Source organism: Pseudochaenichthys georgianus, chromosome 10, assembly GCF_902827115.2.
Source record: "Pseudochaenichthys georgianus chromosome 10, fPseGeo1.2, whole genome shotgun sequence".
In the NCBI taxonomy this organism is placed as follows: Eukaryota; Metazoa; Chordata; class Actinopteri; order Perciformes; family Channichthyidae; genus Pseudochaenichthys; species Pseudochaenichthys georgianus.
In genome coordinates this window covers 7,077,946-7,088,487 of record NC_047512.1, presented here as the reverse complement: position 1 = coordinate 7,088,487, position 10,542 = coordinate 7,077,946, and the positions used below count along the sequence as shown (strand labels likewise).

Here is a 10,542-nt window from a genome sequence, read left to right as displayed (position 1 = left end):
GCTTGCATTTTTATTTGTTTTTCGGAATTTATATAAAAAAACACTTTAGCCACGCTTTTCATATTTTCCACTCGATGTTCTTCCACTTTCAAAAAACAGTTGTCAGAACTTTCATAGTCAGTGGAAAGCATCCTCAAAATAATAGACAGCCGTCAGACGGAAAAACACGTCACTACAATATCCTGTTTATTTACAAAAGTATGCTGTTTGCAGTATCGCTGTATCGGAGTGATCAGAATACTTCATTTATCCTGAAGGGGGTATTGGGTTTTATTAAGGTTGCTCCTTCCAGAATAAAAGAAACTAAATATGCATATAAACATAAATTAAAAGCAAAAAGGTGCAAAACAACTAATAAAATGGAATTCGAATATGTATATAAACAGGAGTTTAGAGTTAACATGCACATTGTGCTACAAAACTAAAGTCTGTCTTTTAATTGAACTATTCACATCTTAAACTGCACTGTAACTTTTATCCATGTATTTTTTCTTTTAATGTTTATTTTATTATCTTTTTAATGACTGATTTTAAATGCCGTTTTCTTAATGTCTTTCATTTTTTGTAAAGCACTTTGAATTGCCTTGTGTTGAAAGGTGCTATATAACTAAACTTGCCTTGACAAAGACAAAATCAATATTTAATGTCAAATAATATGTAAAAATGTGCATGATAAAATACAGTGGTGAATTCGTACTAATAAAATACAGATGAGTTTTGCAGAGTTGGATATTGCAGCCTAACTCTCGTCTGTATTGCTCGGTTTAAAAGAGTATTCACTCAAAGCAAATAAAGTCTTCTTCTGTAGATTATAATTATCAGCTGGAGCGCTTTCCTATAACGCGATCACATTAGAGAGTCGTCCCGCAGACGCTGACTTTGTTCAGTAACAGAAAAGCTGAAGTGAGAGCGACTTTAGTTACAGTTACTCATCCCAAGTCGAGTTTGTCATTTCTGTCTACGGTAAAATAATCGAAGCTCGTCGACACAAGCTGAGTCACACAACTTTCACTGTCTGTTCCCCGAGGTCTGTCTGCCTGTAGATGCAGACGATATGCATCTGAGGGAGGTTCAATTGAAACACCACACTGACGGAATCAACATTATGAAAGCTGTGCAAAGATACAGTATGTTAAAATATTTATTCACAAACGACACAAATCTGTCCCGATAAAAAGAGCTTCTGTAAAAAGTGTTTTCGACTCAAAAGTGAATCTCAGAGGAAGGCCGTAAGCCGCTCAGTAAAGATTGGTCTTCTTCATTATCTTCATGAAATCCATCTCGTTGATCTCGCCGTCACCATCCTGGTCCGCCTCGTCGATCATTTCCTAAAAAGGAAGAAATAAAGTCTGAAAGGTACGCTTGATGCATCACATGACGGAGCGAGCACTCACTGCGACTGACGGTGACCTCTCAGTTTCAGAGCCCACGCTGCTCAGAAATAGCCGAAAGCTGCCATTTTGATACAACGTGTGAGAACAGAAGGGGAACTAAGTCTTCGCTGTAAAGATCTGGGTGATGTGAAGCTAATGAGTGAAAGTGAAGAGGAACGTTATGCATTCCTCTTTAAGTGAAATCAGCTCTTACTGCGTGATAAATCCTATAGAGAGCGGGGGGGGGGGCACCTCCACGGGACCTCATGATGTTTGTCAATTTAAAAGATAAAGTAAAAAAAATAGAAATGTGAAGTAACACTTGTTTTGTGTTTTCAAAGAGGTGAAAATCACTCCAAGTCTGGGCGTGTTGAGAGCTGTACGTACACACAAGGGGAGTTAGCCGGTTCCTAAGAGCCAGCATGCTGGACCGGGACTCTGGGATTTGTAGTCTTTCTAGTTGCGTATTTTTCATAGTCTTATATTTCAACAGTTTTATGACAAATTGTGACTTTTTTGACATGGAAATTATTTTTTAAGATTGACAAATGTAATTCGTGGTACAATTCAAACGGGATCGAAAGATACGTTTTCTTTCCCCATTGACTTCATTACATAATTTTTCCGAAATAAGGTCCCATGGGTCGGAAGTAGATGGGCGGGACTTCGCCTCTATACATTTAGTGCTTTAAGGCAGAGTTTAGATTAGGAGGCTCCAGCTTAGTAAAGGGAAGGGAAACTCATTCATTAGTTGCGACGTATTGAATTGATTTAAAACTAGGGACAGTGTACATTAAACATTAATCAACATGTAAAAGTACTCGAATTAGCCAAAAGGCTAGATTTCACCGATAGTCCCTTTGCCAGATGGTGATAGGCATCCCTTAAGCAAGAATTAATATACCACGACATTGTTATACCAAAAAAATAACAAACAGACGACTTCACTGAATACAGATAAGAGGAAGTCATGATAATAAATAAAACATTCACAATACGCACTCATGCTAACACCTACACCCACACATCAGTGCTGACACTTGATTATTAACGAGCCACTTTTTAACACTGCTTGAGTGTGCAGTAGGATGAGGACTCTCTTATTGGTTGTGGTATTGAATTCCATTGATGGGATGCGTGGAATGAAAAGACAGCCTGGCTGACGGTTTTATTTTATACGCTTGACACACCGTCAAGCGTATAAAATAAAACCGTTTCTCTTATGTAACATACAGGGACTACAACTTGTTCTGTTGAAACTAACATTTTAGAAAGCCTGGACCATGAGCGAGTAGGAAATCAATCGGTAACTTGTGGGGAGTCAGAAACTAATAATTGCCAAAGGATTTTCCCTCGGTTATAAATATATTTGTTGTAGTCGGAGGCGTGTGGCACAGTGGTCTAGTGCGTTGTGTTGGGATCAGGGGGTCACAGGTTCAAACCCCACTGCAGTGGATGTGGATGTGTCCCTGAGACACCCAAATGGCTCCTGTGGGGATTTCCCACAGTATTGAGCATGTAAGTCGCTTTGGATAAAAGCGTCTAACATGTAATGTAATGTTGTAGTCGGAGGTTTTCACAGCAGTGTTAGGCTTGGCCTGATTATTAAGTGTGTATATGGGATTAAATAATTTAATAAATGTAGAGAAATTGAGCTAAACTGAGCCGGGTGGTGAAGGGGGGGGGATGTTTCTAGTCTTTATCGGCATGGAGGGAAAGTTTTAAGGCTTCCTGCTACAATTAAAACATGTCATGAATGTTTGCATAGTAACGCAACATAGTACTTTATCAGAAAACTAATATTTTTTCTTTGGCTTGTATCCGCAGCAACCATTTCTATAAATGAAAGATACATAGAGCAAAGGTTCTTTGCAACGGAACAAAATGTGAAAGTAGGATTATTGCTGAAACTACTCTCAGTCCTCAGACATGAGCGCAGTGTGAGGAAAACAGACTCTTTCAAGAAACCTGCATCGAGAATTGCAAAACAAACTATTAATACAAACGGGGTATATGCAGGAATCCTGAAGTCAGATGTAAGACCTTTCAAGACCTTTTCCATACATTTTAAGACCTCATCGCCACTTGGAGTTTTAACCGGTTACCTTGGCGACACACTTTACCTCACATTGACTATATACAGTATGGATTGTCCTTCCTCCTTATCTTCCAACCATTTGGACGCAGACAAAATGTAATACCTTGGAAAATGCCGTTTAATACTTTTAAAGACGCCGCGGACACCCTGGCAAAGGTTATAACTTACTTAAATACATAGAAACCTAACTTTGTCTAAAGAAAGAAAGAAGGGCTTTGAGTGCTTCAGTACAACACATCTTCTTGAAGGGGCATGTCTATGTGCATGGACTACCAAAAACATTATACAGAGTAAAAAATAAAAATACAATACCTGTAATTCCTCATCCGTGAGGTTTTCACCCAGCTCTTTGGCAACTCTCTTGAGATTTTTGAATGATATTTTTCCGGTGCCGTCGTCGTCAAACAGCCGGAAAGCCTTCAATATTTCTTCTTTGGAGTCTTTTTCATTCTATTATCGTGAAAACATAATGGTGATTCATATTTTACAGCGTCGATTCAAGCCGTTTCCCATTTACTGGAACTGCCAACCAAAGGTCATCAAAACGACACCTATTAATAACATTTTTGAAATCTAGACACTTGTTATGACACATTTTGATTTCTAAGAATGTTCCCAGGATATTAGGCAGGTGTGTTACACTCACCATTTTTACTGTCATCATAGTGAGAAAGTCATTGAAGTCAATTGTTCCAGAGCCCTCTTTATCAATGTCTGCGATCATGTTCTTGATCTCTTCTTTCTTTGGTTCAAAGCCCAGCGCTCTCATGGCAACCTGTGGAACAGACACAGGGGAAATCTGAGGCGGCTGTGTCCCCATTATCAGGGCATTTGTTCATCAACACGTACGCTTTCTGCCGGTGGTGGATAGTAACAAAGTGCATCTACTCAAGTACTGTACTTAAAGGTGGGGTAGGGAATTCACTTCAGAAACACTTTGTTATATTCTAGGGATGGGAATTTGAAGGCAAAAAACGATTAACCGAAATGTACATATCCTATAAAAAAAAACAAAAAAAAACCGGGGGAAACGTTTTTACTAAAAAATAAATACATGTTCAAATAAGTATAGAAACCAAGTCGAAGTTGTCAAATGTATTTAACTGGTGATCACAGTTTGAACAGTTGACAGCTATAGGCCTACAGCTTTCATGCTTAAAACATAACTTGGTTTTCTGATGGATTTGAAACGCGAGTGAAGTATAACCTGGCGCGCGCACGCGCGAGCGAGAGAGCGAGAGAGAGAGAGCACCTGCAGCTCTGCCCGCTGTGAGGGACCGGTGAGCGGAGAAAAACACACCTTTAAACCCAACACATTTAGCTATGGCACTGTCGTATACATTGAATTATTCCATTTGATCATATGTAATCAACTTAGGTACCCCACCCAAAAAAAAAATAATTACAATAAAAATATTCATAACTCATTCTCATATTTGAATAACTGAATAATAATTTCGAATATTCAAATATTCGATTAATTGTTCCCATCCCTATTATATTCCATGGAATGCTTTTAACATCCCGATGGCAATGAATACATGAAATGCTTAGACAACAAATACATTAAAAAATATCATCTGTGGAAGCCGTGGCGCTGTAAAAAGCACGACCAATCATCTGAGCCGGCCCGGCTAAAGTAACTGGATGGCCTACCTGCCTGTCAGCCTTCCATCTGGGCACAGACTTATCTTGTGCCCTCATTGGTCATGTGCGCGTGCGTGTGTGTTGGAGGAGGGAATCTGTAAGGAAGTCTGAAGGAAGGGGCAGATTTTTTTCGGCTGCGTACTTTCAAAATTCTAGCTCACTCGAGCTGGTTTCTCCATTCTTACCTACCCTACCTTTAAGTAAAACATGTAAGTATTTTCACATTATGCTACTCTACTATATTTTGTAAATCAATGTTGTACTTTTTACTCTACGACATTATTTTACAGTTTTAGTTACCCATTACTTTGCAGCTTAAGAACAGTAGTATTATTACAAAATACATACATTATTATATAATATCATAGTTTAAGCTACCCTGTAGTATATGAAGTAATTCAAATAACCGCGACACAAGTGCAACATTGAAGTGATGAACACATTAATGCAATAATTATAATAGAATAGCTAAAATATAAGTGGCTTATATGGCCCATTCTGCAAAATGTGTACTCTTACTTTTGGTACTTAAAGTATATTTTGATGCTAATACTTTTGTACTTTTAAGTACAATTTTGAATGTAGGACTTTTACTTCTAATTGAGTTTTTTTAACACTGTAGTATTGCTACTTATAGTTAAGTTAATAATCCTATAGTTCTTCTATCTCTGCATCCAGACATACACGTCCTGCCATCTCTATTAGACCAGGAACCCACCTTCAGCTCTTTCACATCTATTGTTCCAGTGCCATCTGTGTCGAAGAGGTCAAAAGCTTCTTTAATTTCTTGCTTTTGCTCCTCGTTCAGTTCCATTTTGGGAACTGCCTTTTTCCTTGGACCAGACGAAGAGGTTGGTTTTCGGTAACTTGAAGCCTAAGAAGAAAAAACACACATTGAGAGGTGGTTGCTTCTTTGTATAAGATAGTAACTAGTTGTCTAAAGTTAACTAAGTACATTTACTCAAGTGCTGTTCTTACAGTAAAGTAAGTTGTATGTTACTTTGTACTTCTAATCTACTACAATTCAAAGGCAAATATTGTACTTTTACTCCACTACATTAACGTAGTACTTTTAGTTACTTTGCTTTTATAATAATAAAACATAATCAAATACGACTTTAGTTAGTAGAAATTCACCAGCTACCCTGCAGAAAATAAATACATAACACATGATTTCCACCTTCACCAGCTATATACACACATTAACACATCAATAATTATAATCAAAACATATAATATTATTCTGAAATGGACCAATCTGCTAAATGAGTACTTTTTGGTACCAAGTATATTTTGATGCCAATACTTTTGTACTTTTACTCGAGTGACATATTGATTGCAGGACTTTTACTTGTAACAGAGTATTCCCACACTTCTACTTTTGCTCAAGTACAAGATCTGAGTACCTCTTCCACCACTGATAGTAACTAATTATTCAGGAGCAGCAGAAAGAGCCCCAAGTACTGTGTGTTGCTATCATGCTAGTTAGCTAACTTTAGCTTCCATGAGGCTAACCAACAAACACGGTTGAACGGCTATATATCAATGTCTGTCAGCATTTCAGGGTAACTCCCGACCTTTTCTGAAAATGAAATACATTGTACCAAACATGTATATGAAAACATACCATTTAAATGAATGTTTTCCAGCCGGGAAAGTCGAAAAAGTTGTGTATGATAACCGGATGTCAACAAAGCAGGCACTCAGCAACGGTCTTATGTTGAATGACATGTGAGATAGCCAATAGAAACCATTATAGCAGCGTGACGTAATTAAAATAGCCAATTGCAAACGGTAATAGGCGGGATTTTACAGTGTCCTCCAATGGTTGAGACCGTTTCTTGTCGCCTGGCAACCATACGCATGCGCAGTGCTTAATCTTTTTCCCCGGAGCAGCTGGTCAGTGGGAACAGAAACAACTATCATATGTCATTAAATTAAGGTAAAAATACTCTTTATAGATTAAGCTTGTTTTGCTAAATCTTCATGTGCAGACATATGTAGGTTCGGTTCGTTTTTGGCAGTGTTAATTTAGAAGTTACGTATTGTTTTCGAAGTAAAGTATTAGCTTGTTAGCTCAGCATGCACGCTTCTGCCTGTCTTGCAGGTTTGTTGTAGAAATAAGCTACCTTAATGCACACTTAATAGCTAGTCCTGCATTCAAAATGTTAAAGTTCACCAAGTATTACCAGCTAAGTTTATCTTAAGTATCTAACATAATGCAGGATAACATGTGTTTTGTATGCATATTATATTATTGCTCTATTCACACTTCTAAAGTGACTGCTGCTTCATTTAATATATAATGATGCTCCATATTGTACAAGCTTATCACATGTTTTGTATGTAATATTATAACTTTTCAGGTTACTTGTTACAAGAGTTAGGGTTAGATGCCAGATATAGGCTTAGTTGAGTATAATATTCCCCACTGAAATGTAATTAAGTAAAGTATAAAGTACTATAGCATATAGTGCCATGCCTCAAACGTATGCTAATACAAAATAAACTGTACTTAGTTCCCTTTCACTACATATTAATGTTAGTAAGACTTAACACACACAATGGTAACCAAACTCAATACTTTTAGTTTGTAATCAATATTTATTTTCCTTTTACAATTCAGACACCTCAAGTAATGCTTGGAAGCACCATTATAAACCACCGACAACATGTTGGACTTCAGAAGCTCGCAGCGCTGGCAGGAATCACACACTCCTCTTTGGGCCCCAATAAAAAGTACAAGTTCATCCAGGATGAAGCGAGCGGGGAGTCAGCGCTGGTGTGCTCCTGTTTTCACATCTTTGAGAGTCTGCAGCTGAGCTGTGCCGTGGGTCAGCTGGTTCACGAGACTATCCAGGCCCACCAGAAGGTCTATCACACGGGGTCGGGATGCCTGCTGTTTCTCGCAGGAGCGTGGAGTCGTGCTGCTCTGGAGTGCCTTCAGAGAGGGATTCCAGTCCCTCACATCATCTCTGCTTTGTCCGACGGGGTGGATATATGCGTCGATGTTTGCAGGAAAAGCAGCGTCTCCACTGACGGTCTCGATGTTGAGCCACCTGAGAGCTTCAATGCGAAATCACATGCTTTAGGATTTCAACTGTCAAAGAAACCCAATGTGGAAGCTTCCCACGCATCACACAACCTGCAGGAGACATCAACAGTTGGTCTTAAGACTCTCAATGGCAGCAGACAAAGACAAATAAAACTCAGCAGACATTTGTACGAGGCCAGATCAGAAAATGTCTCAACAGTAACGCAACCTGACCGCCCTAAGCTCCCTGACATTGCACACATCGCAAAGGGATTGAGTCACGGTTGTGTCGATGCGATGAATTTAGTAGTAGAAGCTAGCCGAGTACAGTCAAAAAATCATCCAGAAAACATCAGCTGTTCCACATTTGATGTTACTAAAGTGATGACTTGTGTGCTTCCTGGTGTACCAGAGGAGCATGCATGTGTTTTACCAGGCTGCGTCGTTCTTGTATCTGATGAACAGGCTTTAGTTGCACATCACTTAAAAGAACAGTCCTTAAGAGTTGCTCTAATTAATGGAGATTTATCAGACACCTATCGCCATCTTGGCTTTAAAAAGCTAACGGGTGTACAGTGCGTGAGCGACCAGTCCGACTTTACAAGTTCAAGCCAAGACAAAGAGTGGACGGAAAAGGTCGTGGCACTTCTGTTGAACCTGGGCGTGAACCTGATACTTGTCAGCGGGCTGGTTCGCGAGGAAGTGATTCAGCGCTGTTGTAGACACCATATACTTGCGGTGGAAAAAGTGAAGGCTTCCGTTTTGAGAGCCTTTGCGAAAGCAACGGGAGCTGTTCCGGTGACATACGCCACCCAGTTGAGTAGGCACTGTGTCGGCGTTGGTGTTCAGGCTGAAATATGGAGGGACCTCAGCAGCTATGAAGGGAAACCTTTAATTACTGTGAATATTTCCACTGTAGAACACAGCGAGTTGGTGACAGTGATTCTCTCAAGCTGCGTACATGGCAAGCTGCAGGCCATGGAGGACCGGTTCTGGGCCTGTGCTTATCGTTTACACCACATGCTGGAAGACAAAGTCCTCCTGCCTGGTGCTGGAGTGACAGAAATGCTTTGTGTTCACCACCTTCAAAGGGAAGCAGAGACACATGTCAAGCATCACAGAGAGAGGAACTCAGCCGCTAACCCTTACAGAGGCGAAGTGTTGAACCTCATTGCGGATGGTTTATTAGATTACATATCCACCGTAATGGTTAACACCGGAAGGTTCTCAAAAGTCAAAGCCATGACGGCGGCACGGCAACAACTGCAGAACAATAACGAAAGTCTTGATGCAAAGTTCTCACAGCTTTCCTTGGAAGGTGAAGAGGAGGATAGTGGAGTTTCATTACTGATTAAGTCGAGCAAAGCACCCGCAGTAAAGATCTATGATAATCTGAGTGTGAAGCAGGAAGCATGGAGGAAAGCTCTGGATCTGGTCGTCCTGGTCTTGCAGACCGATGCGGAGGTCATCACGGGCATTGACCAAACATCTGGTGATACACAAGAAAAGCTGATGCTGTTGTGATTTCATTTTGAGTGGCTGTTCTACACGTCTGATTGTTTTTGATCCCGAATTGGAAAAATATATGTATTTAACTTGTTTGTAATGTATTTGTGTATGACTGGTACAAAGGAAAAGTCCAATAAAGTGTTTTCATATTCTTTATTTTCTTGTCGTCAATAAATAGTCAAAGAACATTTTTTTTAAAAACTTCACATGTGCTACCACTTGGGGGAGACAAATTATTATATGACACTTGAGTTTATCTGACTCTTTAATCCACACTGAGACTGAGGAAGAGATTCTGAATTGTGAAAATCATGAATATTCCTAATTCATGCATGTTCACGAAAGCATCCGACGACTTCTTTAATGATTTGAATCCTGACCTCTAGGTATTCGGAAGAAATTGGAGAAAAGCATCTTGACATAGAAAAAACAAACGGATATGAAGTACGGTCAGTAGTTATTAGATATGTCAGATTTCTCAATGTACTCCTTTCACAGGAAATACAATAAAAGTCAGTTTATATGGATTATCAACCAGGCCTGAATACGCTTGCATTACATGACTGAACACACCTTTTGTCTTCATGGTTAGTTCCCAAAAGAAATAGTGCATGTCCAACACAACCGTATAATTTGCCCTTCTTACCGGTGTGTTTTTACTGTTGTTACCGTTCCTTTATGATATTTGCTAACACTTCACTATGTTCCTACTTCTTGGCTAACACTGCTCACCTTGTGAGGTTTAATGACCTGCTCTGTCATAATAGTAATGTTTGGAGGGGAAGGAACAGCTCCAGACAGAGTCAATGTTTTTGGTTGAGTCTTATTAGGTCATTTCCTTGAACGAAGTGAAATACATGTCATAACAAGGTTATTATTAT

General features: G+C 39.4%; 2 protein-coding genes across 2 annotated transcripts; one reads left to right on the top strand and one right to left on the bottom strand.

The window, feature by feature from the left end:
• Nucleotides 1-1,125: 1,125 nt before the first annotated feature.
• cetn4 (centrin 4) lies at nt 1,126-6,848 on the bottom strand. The gene is made up of 5 exons (XM_034093250.2): nt 6,746-6,848; nt 5,837-5,992; nt 4,118-4,246; nt 3,784-3,921; nt 1,126-1,328 (listed from the first exon to the last, which is right to left on the bottom strand). The coding sequence occupies exons 1-5, from the start codon at nt 6,746-6,748 to the stop codon at nt 1,239-1,241; spliced, it is 516 nt and encodes a 171-aa protein (XP_033949141.1). The 5' UTR covers nt 6,749-6,848; the 3' UTR covers nt 1,126-1,238.
• A 104-nt stretch (nt 6,849-6,952) lies between these two features.
• On the top strand, nt 6,953-9,817 carry bbs12 (Bardet-Biedl syndrome 12). Its single transcript, XM_034093249.2, has 2 exons — nt 6,953-7,060; nt 7,745-9,817. The coding sequence occupies exon 2, from the start codon at nt 7,757-7,759 to the stop codon at nt 9,674-9,676; it is 1,920 nt and encodes a 639-aa protein (XP_033949140.1). The 5' UTR covers nt 6,953-7,060; nt 7,745-7,756; the 3' UTR covers nt 9,677-9,817.
• Nucleotides 9,818-10,542: the final 725 nt, after the last annotated feature.

Excerpts from the sequence above, each read along its gene's own strand:
- bbs12 (XM_034093249.2), top strand. The coding sequence starts at position 7,757 with ATGCTTGGAAGCACCATTATAAACCACCGACAACATGTTGGACTTCAG.
- cetn4 (XM_034093250.2), bottom strand. Across the intron at positions 4,247-5,836 it reads TAGATGTGAAAGAGCTGAAG|GTTGCCATGAGAGCGCTGGG; the intron begins GTGGGTTCCTGG and ends TCTGTTCCACAG. Across the intron at positions 1,329-3,783 it reads TCACGGATGAGGAATTACAG|GAAATGATCGACGAGGCGGA; the intron begins GTATTGTATTTT and ends CTTCCTTTTTAG.